The 17,820-nt window shown below is 45.3% G+C and overlaps 1 protein-coding gene across 1 annotated transcript in view; it reads left to right on the forward strand.

Moving 5' to 3' along the window:
- PLXNA2 (plexin A2) overlaps window positions 1-5,488 on the forward strand; it is a 221,766-nt gene extending 216,278 nt beyond the window's left edge. Inside the window, exon 32 of the mRNA XM_054449421.2 lies at window positions 405-5,488. Coding sequence (XP_054305396.1) covers window positions 405-500 — 96 coding nt within the window. The 3' untranslated portion in view covers window positions 501-5,488. The remainder of the gene's footprint in view (window positions 1-404) is intronic.
- The last annotated feature ends 12,332 nt before the right edge of the window (window positions 5,489-17,820 follow it).

The following is a 17,820-nucleotide window of genomic DNA, read 5'->3' on the forward strand; positions in this document are numbered from 1 at the left end:
CTCTTAATGAATCAAACTATTCTTTGCACTCGGGCAGATCCTGTCAGTTACATTTCAGATAGACAGGTGGACCCTAATACGAATAGAGGTTGAATAGGACAGCTTTGGAAAACTCACAAAGCTTCTTTAGCATGGAACCTGAAAGTAGTAGTAGTAGTAGCAATAATTAACACTTGCATAGCGCTTCCTATGCCAGATAATGTTTTAAACACCATACATACATACATATATATATATAGGTGTGTGTGCATGTATTCATTCAGTTAATCATTTAAATTATTTAAGGTTATGTGCATGAAGGCAGAATGGAAAGGTAGACAGAGGGCAAAGAGGGAAGGACTCCGGAAAACGGTGTCTTCTATTCTGAGTCCTGAAGTCTTCCTGCCTTTGTTTTTGCTCCTCAGCTCATCGGGGCCCTTGAGCAGGATGAGCAGGCACGGCGGCAGCGGCTGGCTTATAAGGTGGAGCAGCTCATTAATGCCATGTCCATTGAGAGCTGAGAGGAGGAGCCTCGCATTCCTGGGAAGAGGGACCTGTCCAAGCTGTCACACTGGGAGTCTCAGATGGAAGGACAAGTGATGGGGATCAGGCCCCAGAGCTTGCTGTCCCCTAAGACCCCATCCTGGGGAGAGGGGAGGGCCCCTCTCCCTATGCCAGCCAAGTTTCGTCACAGCCAGTTCCAGCTGGGAGAGACAGTGGGCATCATCCATCCTCAGTGAGAACACCAGAGAACCCGGGGCCAGGAGAAGGTGGTTCTTCAAAGCCGAGAGGCACGAGCTGGGGACAGTTCTGCCTCTGTGACTGCTGCTTTGCATGAAAACTCATTTGATGTATATTGGGGAAATAATGAGAACTTTATTTAATTTTTTTTAAGAAAAAGGGAAAAAAACAGAAATAAAACAAAAAGCCGCCCTGTTAATCCCGTCCAACTTTTGTTTAATTCTGATTTCTGTCTCCCTTCCTTCTTTTCTCCCATTCCTCCTTCTTTATATAATGCCTATTTCCAAATGCCAGAGAAAGCAAAGAGATGCTGAGAGACATTGGAGAGAAAATGACTGTCTCCTTTTCCTTGAAATTAAAAAAAAAAAAAAAAGAGGAAGAGGAGGAGAAGAAGAATGAGCACAAGTATGCACCAAACACTTCGCAAAAACAGAGGCCAGTAAAACCTGGAATTATCCCGGCAGCCAGAAGAGCATGGAACTTCCAGAACTTTGCACAAATTGCAAAGCCATCAAGAGCTCACCCTGGCTGACTGGAAACTGAGCTTTATCTACCACACACCTGTATATTCTCATCTTTTGAGAGGAGATGTGTACCTAGATAGTACCAATGCTTTTTGCTACTGTTTTTTGTTTTGTTTTATTCAATCCTAAACCTCAACAAATGAGGAGCTGGTCTTTGATATGTTTCCTTTCAATTTCCCTAAAGTTACTATGAGAAGTGGTGTGAGGTGGGCTTCTCCCAGACCAGACACCTGGCAGCCCTGCCTCATATCAATCCCTGTCATAAACCAGGCACCCTGGGGAAACAGCCTGGAGGTGTGTGGGCCAGGCCTCCATGAGGTTCCATTTGAAAGTTGATTTGGAGACATGGGTGTTTGACTTTGGAGTTCACTCCAATCATGCAGTGGTCCCTGGCAATTAAAAAGAAAACAAAAATCAAACACTGTTTACAGCAAGCAATACTTGAAGAGCATAGGTTACAGAAGCTGCAGTATTTATTATTATGCTTTCTTTCTTTCATTCTCTTGTGCCTGGAGAGGGGAGACCACCCTTCGCTCATATACGGAAGCTCCTGACCATCTGGGCCTACAGCACTTCCTCAGTAGAAATGACTGTGGTATGCCCACGTTACTACCTTCTGCCTCTCTTTCTGCCTCTCACGGACTTGTGAGTGTGAAGGACAAGTGGATGACTTCTCACTGGACTTTCCTTCTCTGTCTCTTCTGATGATGCCTAAAACTATGGATAACCAATTCTCCTGAGTGTAGTTTCCAAACAAAGAGACCAAAGCTCCATGCCCAGGTCCAGAGGCCCCATAGAAGCCAGTGGGAGTCGTCGAGAGGAAAGGCGCTCTGTTGGTGTCAGGACCTTGGTGGCCAGGATAGCCATCAGAGTGTCCAGGCCTCCCACATTAGCTTGGATCTGAGCAGCCAGCTCCAACTTTTCTGCAAGCAGCATTGGAGTCAGGGGGTAGGAGGACAAGTGGAAGCAAAGGGGTGGGACTGGGGAAGACAAAGAGGAAAAAGCTGCCCTTCCTCACTTTTCAAAGGGTCAGGAATCCTAGGCTATGATGCTGGGAAGCTAGACCAGCTCCTCCAAGAGAGACTAGACCAGGGTCATTTTCTCTGTTATTAACTCTGGGCTCCAGCTTCTCCGTGCCCTGCTTTACCTCCAAGTGGTTCCAATTTCCAAAGGCCCTGCTGACCACATGTGATTCCCAGGAGAGGGATGGGGAAGGGGAGCGAGTGCAGAGGGCTGGCTTCCATCCTTGGCGTGTAGCTTTGGATCTCTGTCTAACCACACAGCAGACGCTGCCTGGTCTCCCCAGCTCTGGTTTCTTGCCTGAATGCGGTTGACAAATGGGAAGAGAAAAGCATTCAGCAAAATACTCAGGAAACTTGCTGTTTTCATTATAATTCACAACCAGCCATGCCAAGGCCACTTTCTTTTGAAAATCCACTTTTGTTAAAGTTTCTCGGGCCCTATTAATAGCCTGAAGGAAATACTAATGACTGGCTTTCCGCACTAAGCCAAAGTGTTTGCTCTTCATAGCACTCAAAGCTTATCAGCGCAGAGCCCATAATTTATGGAGATAAAAGGAAAGGAGATATAGGCAAGAAGAGTGTGACCAGGAGACTTTACGCTACTCATAAAAAAGTCCAGCCCACCCCATCTAACTTCTGAGCTCTGTTTGGGTGAAGATTTTCTGGCCGCACGGCTGCTCAGACTGGCATCCAGGCTTTGCTCCACCAGGAAGTTAAAGGCAGTCGGACATCTCAGCAGCATCTCTACCAGCCCTTAACTCGATGCATCTACCTGGCATCTTCCAGCAGTTACTTTTGGAGATGATTCACTGCCCCTGGGGCGTTTCCTTGAATATTTGTGGAGAGCGTGGAGAATGATGGAGCAATGGCCAATTGGAGGGTGGAGAGTGAAGAGCCAGAGCTGGCTGTGAGTGGTTTGGCCACATTTCTCAGGATTCCATGAGATAGTTGGGGAACTTGGGCTGACAAAGGAAGTAGCCTGGGGCATCCTTAAGGAAGGAATTAAGAAAAGGGAAAAAGCTGGACTCAAGCCATGCCATGAGGGTGAAAGGTTATAAGGCCCTGCCCCGTTTCCAGCTGCCCACCTGTTCCTCCTCCACACCTCTTCGCTTTGGGCCACCAAGAACCAATGAAGTCCACACCCTTTGGATGAGAAAAAGAGGGAGTTGGTTGGCCTCTCTTCTCCCTGTTATCCAATTTAAGGATATTTTGACCTTGGGTAAGGATGAAGTGTTAAAGCCACAGCTCCTCTCCACAAGAAGCCATTCATCTTGGGGGAGGCAGAGAGGGAAGTCTCTCTCCAAAGTCTATCCAGCTTTGCTTCGTTTCATTCATCTGCACAAGAGACAATGCTCTGGAAAAGGAAGAGGACCCCAGAAGGGTGCTTGGCAAGACAGAGGATGCTAATGGGCAACGGAGAGCACTCCCTCCAGCTGGCCCCTGCTGCTGCCTCCCGTCCTCTGCATGGGGTCAGGTGCTTCTGTGCTTGCCGTCCTACCTCTCTCCACAGCACGGCTCTCAAAACCATTTTGATCCCCCATTGGCAGAGGGTTCTCCTCTTTACAGAGTTCAGTCATTAAAAGCATGGATCAGCTGTTAATCTCATTGGAGGAGGGAACTGTTTCCTGCATTCATTCATCTGGGAACCTTCTTGAGTAGCCACTGTCTGCCAGCCACTGCTCTAGAGATGGGAAAACAGCGCGGAACAAAACCAAGTTCTTTCTTCCAGCGAATTTATATCCTTCAGGAAGCTAAGTTGCCACCAACTTAGCAGGCAACAGTTCTCCTCCCCTAGTGGCACAGGGTACCAGTTTTGTAGGAAAAGTTGTCCAGCAAAGGAAGAAAGCAGACCAACCCAGCTGCCTTACCTTATTCTGGGGCCATTCCCCCAGCGATGAGAGCTGCTCTTGTTTCTACTGCCCGCATCTCTTCTGGCTGCACTTCACCTGCTGCTTGAGCTTCTGACCTTCCTTCAATTCCACCAAACGAGGACAGGAAATAGCAGTCAAAACCCCTGGCCCTGCTGAGCATGAAACAGAAGCAATGGATGAGTGTGCTGGACGAAGAATGGCCTGGGCAGAACAAATAGGGAGCATTTGAAAGCTTCTGGCTGATAAATCTCCAGGTGCATCCCGGTTGCCACACCTGTCCCCATTAACCTGCTCCTGGTAAATACTGATCCAGCAGCTGCTCCAGGAGAGGCCATTTTTTTCCCAGCCACACTGTGTCTTGCATGAGACTCCTGGGGCCTGGGCACAGAGAGAAAAGAATTGAGACTCAGGAGGCTCGGTGGGTGAGAAAATGCAAAGTGGCTTCATAGACACAGGGCTGTGGGAGCAGATCGACGGGGAACTTGGGAGATGAACTTCAGGGCCTTCCGACGCCTTGTCTCAGGAACATGCTTTGAGAAAAATGGTAGCATCCTTTCCATAACTCAGTCTCTCTTCCCTAGCTTCCCTGAAGTGTGATGTTTTAGTATCTGGAGCTCAGTGATCCCCATGAATGAGGGATAAAGTTTCACTCTTGGTATTTTCTAACTAGTGCTAGGGAAAGTCCTGAGACACGATCACAGCCACTGCTTGGCATACAGGGCCTCCGCCCAATAAGCAAACTGGAGATTCCTCAGCCTCTTGTGGACACCCACATCTCATTCTTCTCACCGCAGAGAAGCTCTCCCTTCAGCCTGAGCTGTCTTCTTTCTGCTGCAGTGCAGCCTGCTCCTTCCTACCCTGGCCTCAAGGAAGGTGGGAAACATCTTCTGCATTTCAAAGTCCTCACTTTGACTTATTTGGCCTTCGTCTTGGCATGGAAGGTGGCAGGCAGAATGGAAATGGTCCCCCCAAACAGAACAGATATTCTTGCGTGTGTAAGGGCAGAAGGGACAAGCTCTCTATCCCATGAGACTAGGGGCCGGAGCCCACCTGCCTTTCCCCACAACTTTTCCTGCTCAAACCCACTCCTCTTGACACACTGGAATCTGTAGTATATATATTTTTAAGAAAATACAATGATGGTTGTCTGGTTTTGTTGTTTTTACAGGTGTTGTGGAATAAAAACTGTAAGAAAATTAAGTATTTAAAATGTTCCAATAAAGTGGGGTTTTTTGTTATTCTAATATATTATTGTGTACCTATTGTAAATATGAAACACTCCTATTTTGCAAGCTGAGGACACAATTTGTACTGTTGTTATATATAAATAAAGTTTACTGTATTAAAAAAACCTTAAATCTTTAAATAAACCCGATTGTTCAGCAGCATATATGCAGAATAACATTTTACGGGCATATTTAAGAACGGTACTCATGGAAAGATGAGCTAAGTTGTTTTGAGGGAGTTTTAGAATTCTCTCTGGAGCCAGAGCTTATTAATGTACCAGTCATCATCATCAACATAACACACACACACACACACACACACAGAGGATATATACACACACACACACACAGAGGATATATACACACACACACACACAGAGGATACTCTGGCTTATACCAGCAGGTGAACACTGCCCCCTAGCCCCAAGACCTCAGAATACAGCTTTCCTCCAACTGGAGGCAGCTAGTGCACTCCATGAGTTAGGACCCCTTCCCAGGAGTGAAGGGAGGTCTCAGAAGAATGAGATCCTCCTCTGCCTCCATGCTTAATACATGTTCTTCATGTGTTTGTACATTCATGTATACAAAGTGCATTCTTGTGTTTGTACAAAACGTATTAAGCACGGCCTGGCACTGTGGTAAGTGCTGGGGGATAACATAATAAATGAGAAAGACATGATCCTTGTCCTCATCAACCTTGTAGTGTAGTGAAAAGCATAAGCATGCTTGAAAAGGAATATTTCACCATGCATTGAGAAGGGGTTTTATGGTTGCTTTTTTTTGGTCATTTTCAGTTAAAGGATTAAAGATAAATAAAGGGAAAGATGCCAGCTAGTGTGTGCTTTTAGATCCAGTGCAGGTAAGACAAGAAGGCGGGCCCTGCCTAGGGGAGAACTGTAGCTGGGCAGACAAAGTCCAGAGGCAGAAGAAACATCACAATTCCGCAGTAAGGCTGAGAGGTAGGGAATTGATCTTAGGACTCCTAATCCTTAGGGGTCCCTTAACCCTAAGAGGTCATGTCTCCTCTCCTCTGTACTTTCATCTTTCTGTTTTACATTCTGGTGTTCCAACGTGTGTGGGTGACACTTCTGCTCTCTGGTAAGAGAAATAGATGAGAATAACTCAAGTATCCATCTGACATCTCAACTGAGCATGCAAGCAAACTGCTCCTCACTATTTCCATGATAATGGGACCAGGAGAGTTCTGGGTCTTCAACCTTATATCAGGCACTAAGAGTAGAGCTTCCTGAAGGATGAGGTGCAGGCCCTGCCTTCAGAGTGCCTCCAGTCTAACATGGACAGCCAGCACACAAGGGAGAATGGGGCCTGGGACTTGTAAAACAAAACATGTAAACAAGTGCATGTTGGTAAACATAGTGTGTGCTTAGAGCTTCAAAGAGATCATAATTGGGAAGATTGTTAGTCCCGACGTAGCAGCCTCTGAGTTCACAGTGTTTGTGGGTCCCCCATCCACACCGCACACATGTACACACACACCCTTCCCAGATGGAATGGAGAGATGCAAAAGCTGGTCCTGAGGGTGAGAAAAATGCAAACATAATACCATGAGGAGTCAGGAGGAGAGAAGAGTGCAGTGCTGAGGCCTGCATGTAATTAGTGTGTCATTTTCAGCAACACAGTGGGCCTCAGGCCTGGGGAGTGCACCAGAGCTTTTTACTAACTTTAAACCATCCTCCTCTTCTCTCTGAAATGCAAACCTAGAACCCTGGAGGCACTCGAGTGTCTAGCAGTGAAAAATGTGTCTTTTCTCAGTAAAAGCAACAATATGGCCCCGGTGAGCTCCAATGTGGGACAGAGCAGTTAGATGAGTCTTGCCTGTGTCACTGCCTGACTGGGCTCCTGGCTTCACAACAGGCTGGGATACAGGGAAATTTGGACAGAGGAGGACGTTTCTCAGTACAGGATCCTTACTTCCCTGAGTTTTCCCCAATCTTCTTGTTGCTCCCCTCACCCCACCGCCATCTGTCCCCTCAACAACTTGGACTTAGGGTATCCCTATTATTAAATACCTGCTGCAGAAACTACCATCCTCTGGCAAGGAAGCAAAGGAAGAGGATGGAAGCTACCAGGTGGACTGTCTTGCTCACTATTGTATTCCCAGAACAGAGCACAGACCCTGGCCCACAGCAGATGCCCCTTAAGTATGTTCTGAATAAACAGATGATTGAATGAATGGAACTTGGGAACCACCTACCAAATGCCAGGCTCTGGAACATCCTCCCTTTTAGGCTTCTCATGCTCACATGATAAGAGTTTTCCATTTTTTAGTCTGAGATTCAGAGAGGTTAAGGGATTTACTTAAGACTGCACAGTTACAAAGTGGTAGAGCCACAGAGGTGTGATTCCAGACTTCACATTGCACAGGCTTTTTCCACTGTACTGTACTACCTTCCATTAGCTCTAGAACGATTGAATACTTGGAAGTCCACCCCAGAAATGGATCCCTCCTCTTGCAACAAGAAGATCCTATGGAGACACTTTTCCTCATTCACTAATAGTCATATTTGTTCAATGCAATCGGTATCTCTTCCTCACTTGCTATGAGCATGACAATAGACTAGGTACTATTAGGGACACAAAGGGGAATGAAAAGCTAAGTCCTGAAGTTGCAGCTTTCCCAGGATTTACAATCTAATGCCAATACCAAATCATTATTCTATAAGAAAAAGATTCATCTCTTTTATTAGGGGTACTTCTATCTCATTTTTACCACAAATGCAAAATAATTTTGCCAAACTGCGTCAGTAGAACTCTCAGAGACCTAGTTTCCTCAATTTGAGGGTAAAACCTGCATGATAAGACACCCAAGAGAATTTAGGGAGATGGGTGCTGCTGATTATCTGCGCTTGATCGTATCAACACCACGAGCTGCCAAACATCTCTGCTCAGCAAGTGAGCTGAAAGACAGAGGAGGCTTCCACCTGTTTTGCGTTGGCTGCTAAAAGCTTAGAGCCAAATGAGCAGCCCACCAAAGCACATGCACAGAAATTTCTACTGCGTGTTATTGCATTCATCTTATTCCTGGCTTTGCTTTATGTCTCTGTCTCATTTATCTTGATTCCTCACCCCTACTCCTTTCTAATTGCTAGGTTTCATGTATCCCCGGCTAAGAGCATAGGCTTTGGATTCCAATTGCCTCGGGTTGAATTCCATCCTCAAGCTGTATGACCTGGGGCAAGTTACATAACCTCTCTGTGCACCAATTTTCAAATCAATAAAATGAGGATATTAATATGCATCCAATAAGATTTTAATATGGGTTAAATAAGGTAATGTATGTAATGGACTAAGTATTATAATAGGTAAACGAGCAGGAGAAAGAATGAACCATACATCCTTCCTTTTTTCTTTTTTGAGACGGAGTCTCGCTCTGTTGCCCAGGCTGGAGTGCTGTGGTGTGATCTCGGCTCACTGCAAGCTCCGCCTCCCGGGTTCACGCCATTCTCCTGCCTCAGCCTCCCGAGTAGCTGGGACTACAGGTGTCCGCCACCACACCTGGCTAATTTTTTGTATATTTTTGTATTTTTAGTAGAGACGGGGTTTCACCATGTTAGCCAGGATGGTCTTGATCTCCTGACCTCATGATCCGCCCGCCTCGGCCTCCCAAAGTGCTGAGATTACAGGCTTGAACCACCTCGCCCAGCTACCATACATCCTTCTTTTACAGGCGGCCAAGCAGGACCTACAGGCAGGAATTGATGAGCATCTCCATCTGACTGTGGGAAGAAGTTGAATTAATAGACAGAAGTTTTGGAGATGAAAGTTGGTGCCTGAGAGTTAAGTCCTTAGGAGACTAGTCATGGACGCTAACATAGGAAAATAGAAGATGAATCAAGGTTTCACCCAATGGCAGAACCAGCTATGAACCTGCCAGTGAATATGCTACAGGTAAATGGGAAGTGGCAGACAGAAGTGGATCAAGCCTAATTTCCATGTGCTAAGGCCACAGACAGGGATCAGTTGGCTACAAGAGTCTGTCGATGGCCTCCTGAAAGCATGCCCAGGTCAAGGGTCTGAAAAGGATTTGGGGCCTACTAGGAAAGGTAGTTCTTCACCCTGAGAGCCAGAGGGCAGGGCCGGCCCACAGGCAGAGGATAACAGCAACAGAGGGGAGCAAAGAGGCTGGATGCAGAGGGCACAGACCCCAGAAGGACTATTCCAAGCAAGAAGTCAAGGAAGTGGAGTAGGAAAAGGGCTGGAGCACTCACCAGACCTGAGAGGGGGATTCACCTGTCTCCCCTCAGGAAGGAGTCTGGGCACCTCCACCCTGAGCTGGTTTTAGGTAAGTGTATTAGTCAGGGTTTTCCAGAGAAACAAAACAAGTAAACCAATAGGTTGTGTGTGTGCGTGTGTGTGTGTGTGTTTGTGTGTGTAAGGGGGTGGAGATTTTAAAGAATTGGCTCATGCAATCATGGGAGCTAGCAAGTCTGAAATCTGCAGGTCAGGCTGGCTGGCTAAAAATTCCTGCAAAAGTTGATGATGCAGCCTTGAGTCCAAAAGCAGTCTAGGGGGAGAATTTCTTCTTCTTCGGGAAACTTCAGTCTTTTTCTCTTAAGGTCTTCAACTGTTAATGAGGCCCACTCACATTATAGAGGGTGAACTGCTTTACTCAAAGTCTACAGATTGTAAATATTAATTACATCTAAAAAATACCTTTGTAGAAACATCTAGAATGGTATTTGATCAAAAAACTGGGCACCTTAGTCTAGCCAAGTTGATACATAAAATTAACCATCACAGGGAGGGAAAGACCAGTCAATCCGTTCATCAGACGCTGAAACTAAATGAAGTGCCTGTGATCCTTAAATCTATTCACTTTGATGATTTCTTGTCTGGTTTCTTTTACCCTTAGTCTCTGAGTAGAAGATGCTTTTGAAAGATCCTAATCTTCGCTGGGTAACCAAAGAAGAAGAGGAACAGACATCAGTGGATATGGAAGGCCCTCGAGAGGCAGAGAGAGTACTGGCTCCAGATCAGGGAAGTGGACGACTCTCGGACTCATCATGGGAAATAATAAGAAGGAAAATCTGGAAGCCATCCCCCATCTGGTTTTCTTCCAGAAATCATTAATGTCTGAATTATCCCAGCCCATTTAGGAGAGCCCCACCTAAGAGGCAAACACCAGAAAGCCAGTAAACAACAAAAACATATGGCTGGGTTATTTAATCCTCCCAAATCGGGCAGTATTCCAATCTTCCTGATCCATCCTCCCAGGCTCCTCTCTCTTTGGTTCTCTCATCTTCATGTGGCTCCATTTTGCAGGTTCTAATTGCCATCACAGGTGCCCCTAACTTCCATGACCCATTTTTAGAAAAGCTCACCTAGAATTCTCCTTTTGCCGCAATCATTGTCACCATCCTCTAGCATGCTGCAGCATCCAAAAGTGCCCCTGGCCCCACAGAAGAGCCTACAGTGTCACACACTGGAGGGTAGGAAGGGAGTCTCCCCAGCCTGACGGTACCTGACTTCTCCTCTGCCTGGCACTGACCCTGAGTGATTTTAAAGGCCACAGGATCTTTTTAGAACTGAGATCTGGGTGACTGCATGAACCCTGAGCTTCAGTGGCTGTGGGAACCCAGCTCATGCCCCTCCTCATTTGAGGCAGCCCTTGGTTTTCATTTCAACTCCATTTCCCTGTTCGAACCGTAAGGATGCTGAGGGAGAATGGAAGCACACATTGTCACTCCTCTTGGCCATTTCCCCAAACATGTTTTTCTTCCACCTTAAGGAGTCTCCCTGGTCATTTGTTTATTTAACTAAATCTTTAGCAAGTCACTTACATGCTCTGCTGTGTGCTAAGCAGAAAGGTCCAGGACCTCTTACTCTTGTGAGCTTCCCTGGCCGTGATGTTCATCTGGTAGCAATGATTTAGTGTGTCTATTGCACTTTCATTGTGTAACCAGCACTGTTGTTAGCACCTCACAGACATGATCTGATTGACTCCTATGAAGGCCAGAGGAAACAACTGGCATTCACTCCCATTTTAGAGATGGGGAAACTGAGGCTCAGAGAGATTATATAACAAATCCAAAATCACACAGAGGTCAGCAACATCCTTAGGATTTGACCAGATCTTCACAAGCTGTGGATTCAGTGGCCATGAAGAAAGGCCTGTTGCTCTTTGGGGCTCAGGGTAGGGCTGTTCCCTGTTTCAGCACATAGTGACCAAAGCAGAATGGCCCTTCCTGCTCACAGCCAGCCTGTGACAGCAGCACTGGCCCTCAGGCCCCTCCCAGCCAGAGCTAAGACAAGACACAGAAATCCACCAGACTCTTGGAGAGGTGGGTCCTGTTGCTGAGTCAATGTCCTCAGCATTCGGCCCCTGCCACTGGGCCTGTCTCCTCCTAAAGCCCTATCTGCTACTAAACCACTTGAGTGGCCTTGGCAAAGCCTTTTTCTTTGCTCAATTTCAGCTTTCTCCTTCATAAATTGAAGGGACTTAGAAAAGATCAGTAGTTTCCAACTTTGTATCAAAGAAAGGCTCATACAGAATCCAGATCCAAGTGCAGTTACACTCATGGAAACAGACAGGAAGGCAAAGCCCTACTCACTCCACCTTCCCTTCCCACACCAGCCCTCCCTTGACCTTGCCCCCACTCCCTGTGTTGGGCCCTGTATGCCTCTGCACAACCCTACGGCTCCATGGAATGCTACTGGTTCTCTAAGGTCCCTCCTGGTTCTGAAAGTCTACCACCGTCCCTGTCAGGCAGGGGGCCTCTGACCACAGCTGAGGTATAGGCCACATTAAGAGAAGTGTCCAGGTCAAACTGGAATTAGCGTCCTAGGGTTCCAAGCCACACCCTGCCCCGGTTACCCTTGCCCCCTGTGCATGTGTCTTGGTTTGCTTTGAGTCTTCTGTGAACTGAGACAGAAATAGAGCAAGGTGATGAGATAATTACGACAGGCCAAACAGTCCACAGACTCTGCCAGCACAGAATAGCAACATGGTGATGACTCTGGCCTGTTCCAAGAGCAGCTGAAAGGAAGGGTCAGCTCAAACAGATGGAAAAGGTAAAGACATGAGGAAGGAGTCCTGTGAGTCAGAAACAGGACAGCCTCAGGGCTCAGGGGGGCCTTCATGGCCCTTCCTCTCCCTTCTATAAAGCAAGATCAAATAGGCCCCATGGAGCATCCAGAAGCAGAGGCATGCAGCAACTCCCTAGATGGAAAAACACGCCAAAGTCTCAAGTTGGGCTGGGCATGGGTCTTAACGAAGGTTCTCTCTGGGCCTTTCTTCAGAGGGCCAAACCCTCTATCTCTGACCTAATTCTCCAAAACTAGGAAGCTGGTGGAGGTGATGTCCACAGAGGCACTGGCTGACTCTGTGACCTTGGGCAGGTCACTCAACCTCTGAGGAGCCCTGCATCTCTGTGCTTTTGTGACTCCTGTGATTATCAGAACAGTACAAATAAAATTTGGGAACCTGGGAAAGAAAGCATCTCACAAAGAAACTCAAAGTAAACAAAAGAAAAAGTCAAAGTCAGAGCCAGGTGCTTAGATCCCTAGACCAAGGTTCTGTCTGCATAGGTGGAAGACTCTACGAATAATACTCTGTGCTATTTCATTTCCCAAGCCCCCCAAAATGATAAATTACCCCACAAAGCAGATCTGCCTTATACTCCCACGACCAGACCCTTCCCTATCAATCTGTTCATGTGTTGACCCTTTCAGACAGCATTTAAAATACGTTTTCTTAATTTATGAATTAACATGATGGAAAACTATAAGCCATTAAAAACTGAGTGGGACAACTGTGTCAATATGTAAACATGTGAGTATGGGGTAACTTCAAGTGGAAACGTGGAGACTCCACCATACGGAGTACACAGTTGTGTACATGTGTAGAAAAGCAACCATGTGCACGTTATTTATTGACCAAGATAAGAAGTAAATTGAGATTGTGGTTTTTATTAGGAGATATTCAATAAGTGAGTGCTTATTATTTTCAGATTCTGGCTGTTTCAGCCCTCTCAACCACTGTTTTGATAGAAGGTGGCCAGGCCCACAGAACCCTTTTTAAAGCAATGGGCTTCTGCCTGTCTTCCTCCTACTGCCGCACCCCGCCTTACCCTGCTACATACACAAGCTCTCTCCCCTACACCACAGAACCTTGCACCTGCAGGTAACAAGGAATCTTGCCTGCCTGACTGGGACGAGGAAGGTGCAGTGGTCTGGGGTGAGGAAGGGAAGCAGAGCTCCCACCCCCACCAAACGTGGTATGGACCCTACTACCCTGGGTAGAGAGGTGGCCACTTAGCTCTGGCTCAGGTGACCAGCTTCAAACCTCTGTCCTCACATCACCATATTCTGTTACCACGAGAGCTGAAGTTGGAGACAAAGCAAAGCTCAACAAGCCTAAATCATTTTCTCCAGGGGAGGGGCTGTGGTGGTCGTTCTGGCTGAGTCAACTACCAGTGGCTCGGAAGCAATGATTGTGGGTTTTGGAACTGGACACAACTGGGATGAAAAATAAGCCACTTTGTAGTTGGATGATATGTGATAAGTTCCTTACTCCCTGTGAGCATCTTCTAATGTGGAAAATGTGGTTAGCATTAGCTCAAGCAGTTACGGTAAAAGTTAGAACTAAGGTATATAATGTCCTCATCACATGCCTGGCACAAAGCAGGCAGTTGAGAAATGCAGAAATTTGTAGTATAGCATTATTATCTTGTACACCTCTCTGAAGCTTTCTGGGCCCTCACTCTTGCCTGGGGAGTCTGGAGTCTGGGACCCCCTTTCAGCCAGCATCTGGCCATACTGAACTGAGAGAAGGACAGTGGCAGGGATCAGGAATCAGTCTCCATTGGCCTGGGTGTTTTCTGAACTAAAACCAAAGCCCTGGCATCAACCTGCTCCATTGGAGTGCCTTGAGGCACTAAAAATCTTCCGAGCAGAGGCTCTGACCAAGGAGCTGACTCTGTATTCAGGAAATGAATCCTGGTTTTGCAGAAAGCAGGTAGTGACTCCGAGAGCCATCTGGAGGGGGTGGTACTTCCCTCTAGTACTAAGACAGACAGACAGTAATCAGATCAATGGGAATAGATGGCCTAGAAACAGACTCTCCTATATATAAGGACTTAATAAATGATAAAAGAAACATCATAAGTCATTGGAGAAGGTGTGAGTTGTGTAAAAACTGGAGTTTGGGAAAATTTACTAATTGAAAGGGAATTAATTTTGATTCTCATCTCACAGTATATACTAAAATCCCATTTAGATCAAAGAGTTAAAGCTGCAAAAACAATGTAAGGGGGGAAAGAAAGTAGCATGTCATTATCCTGAATGGTAGGACTGAATAGTATAAAGATGCAAATGCTTCATGAATTAAGATATATATTTAATTTAATCCTTTACAAAATCCCAAATGAGATTTTTTTTTCTAGGCAGCATGACTCTAAAATTTATCTGGAAAATACATGAACAGAAGTAGTCTTTTTTCCTCCTAAAAAACAGAGTAACTATGGGAGATTTTTCTGCCAGATATTAAAATGCTATATTTCATACACAAATATGTTGTATTTTTAAATGTGTGAATGAATAAAGATACAGTAATTAAAACAGTGTGATTGTAATAGAAGAACCAACTGAACAGAATAAGACAGCTCAGAACAGTCTACTGTATATATATGTTTAAAAATTTAGCATAAGCCAAAGGCAGCATCTAAGCCAATGGGGAAAGGAAGCCTTGTTTTTTTTTTTTTAGACAGGGTCTCACTCTGTCACCCAGGCTGGAGTGCAGTGGCACGATCTCAGCTCACTGCAACCTCTGCCTCTCAAGCTCAAGTGATCCTCCCTCCTCAGCCTCCCACGTAACTAGAACTACAGGATGCACACCACCACGCCCAGCTAATGTCTGTATTTTTTGTAGAGATAGGATTTCACCATGTTGCCCAGGCTGGTCTCAATTTCCTGAGCTCAAGCCTTCCACCCACCTTGGCCTCCCAAAGTATTGGGATTACACGCATGAGCCACCACACCCAGCCGAAAGCATTCTTTAATAAATGATTCAGGGATAAATGATTAACTATTTAGGGAAATATCAATCTAAATCCTTACCATGCAACACAGAACAAAATAAATCCCAAATAAACTAAAAAATTAAATGTGAAAAAATCAAACCTGACTGGGCAGTGGGGTCGCTCACACCTGTAATCCCAGCACTTTGGGAGGCCTAGGGAGGAGAATCACTTGAGCCCAGGAATTTGAGACCAGTCTGGGCAACATAGGGAGACATCACCTCTACAAAAATAAAAGAAAAAACAATTCTAAACCTTCTTAGCCAGAAGTGGTGGTGTGGGCCTGTAGTCCCAGCTACTCCAGAGGCTGAGGTGGGAAGATCACTGGAGATCAGTGAGACGTGACTGCCCCACTGCACTCTAGCCTGGGTGGCAGAGGAAGACTCTGTCCCCCGACCTCAAAAAAAAATCATAAAATACTTAGAATAAAATATTAGTATGTTTATCTCAGTGTGGAGATGGAATTTCTAAGTATAAAAGCAATTGGAGGAATCACAAAGAAAGAATAGATATATTTGGCTGCATAAAATTCAAACCGTATCTATAAAAAACATCATAGAAAGTAAAAGCAAATAGCAAAATCAACCTGAGAAAAAATGTCTTCAACAAAAACATCAAAAAGTTAATGTTCTTAAAATACAAAATAGCATTTATACACATAAAAAACCCCACTAAACCCAAAAGAAAAATGTGCAAAGGATGAGAATAGGCTATTTGCAGAAGAAATACAAATGATTATTTAGACACACAAAGAAATGTTTAAGCTCACTAGCAATCAATATATGTGAATAAAACACAATAATGAAATACAATTTTTGCCCTATTAAATTAGCAAATACTTGTAAAAGTCAATGTGGATTATTGATGAAGGAAGGTGTACTACAATGCTGGGCCCTCTCACACTATTAGAAATTTGTACAATATTTCTGGAACACAAGATGGCAGTAAGTCTCAAGGGCCTTTAAAATATTCATTCTCTTTGTGGTAATAATTTCACTTCCATTCTGGGCAGGCAAAAACAAGGACAAACATATATGTACATGTCTTTTATTTAAAATAATAAGTAGAAACAAATTAAATATCTGCCAATATGGGAAAGTTAAATATAGTATTCCACAAGATGAAATATTATATTCTGATTTAAAAATTATGTCCACAAATAATTTTTAATGATTTGGAAAACTGTTCACAGCATGTTACAGTGTGGTCTAAATAGGGGAGTAGGATTATGTGAGAATTTTCCTTGTTACTTTATTCTGTTTCCCAATCACCCTCCCAAATATCTACAAGTGTAATGACAATTGTAATAAAAAAAAATACTGTACTCCAATCAGCCTCATCAGCCACAATTGCTCCTCATCAGCCACAATTGCTTTCATAGAATAGCAGAAGGTCCTCTCCCATTCCCTCATCTCAGGGAAACTCCCCCCCCCCACCTCCCATGTCCTAAACTAAATTAGTGACGTCTTTTCCTCCTCTGAGGTTGCCAAGCGAAGAAGGTAGATGGTGACTCACAGTGTGGGCTTTGTAGGAGGCCACAAGACCCCAAAACCTAGCACTCAAGAAAAGGAAAAGCAATTCCCTAGACTTTGGCGTTGGTAGAACCTGCCTGGTTTCCTGTCTTAGCCCAGCCAAGCATGAATGTGGATTAGCGACCTTGGGACCATCTCTGCATTGAGCAGGAACGTAGGCTCCAGGAGGGTAGGTTCTGCCTTGTCCACCACTGTGTCTCCGAGGCCTATCTTATGATATGGGATTCAGCAAATATTGAACGCATGGATGCACAAGTTTCTTCTTCTGTGCAGTGGATGAAATAAGCCTGTTTCACAGAGTGGTTTGATGTTTGTAAACAGTCAGGCCACAGTAGATGCTCTGTAGAGGTTGGTACCCATGCCACACCTAGTTGACCACAGCAGAGGCCTCAGTCTCCTCACTCTCATAAAGTTAGACAGCTTTGCTGGAGGTATAAATGGTTTAGCCTTGTCTCTGAGTTTTCTCAGATGGTCTGAGACACGTGGCTTTTTTTCCCTTTTCCTTCTGGTTTCCTCTGAATCGATTCCACCACTGGTGAAGGGCAGTAAATTAATAACTAGATTTCCCCCCCATGACAACAAGCCCAACAACTAATTGGCTCGATATCTCCCTGTTGCTGTAACACTTTGGGATTTTTCTAGGTGAGATATAAATAAGCCAATTCTATTAATAAGCCATTTGGCCAAGGGAAGAAAATACACTTCTGAGATCCCAAGGGGCCTGGGGAAGCCGCTCAGTGGCCTGTGGAGTGAAAGACTTGATTACAGGAATGAAGTATTCCGCCTCTGTGCCCTCCTGCCTGCAAATCTGTACTCCCTGCAGACTCCTCTCAGGCCTGGCGGGGGAGGGGGAAGTGAAGCTTTGTTAAGTTTAAAAATTATAATTTA

Source organism: Pongo pygmaeus, chromosome 1, assembly GCF_028885625.2.
Source record: "Pongo pygmaeus isolate AG05252 chromosome 1, NHGRI_mPonPyg2-v2.0_pri, whole genome shotgun sequence".
Lineage (NCBI taxonomy): Eukaryota > Metazoa > Chordata > Mammalia > Primates > Hominidae > Pongo > Pongo pygmaeus.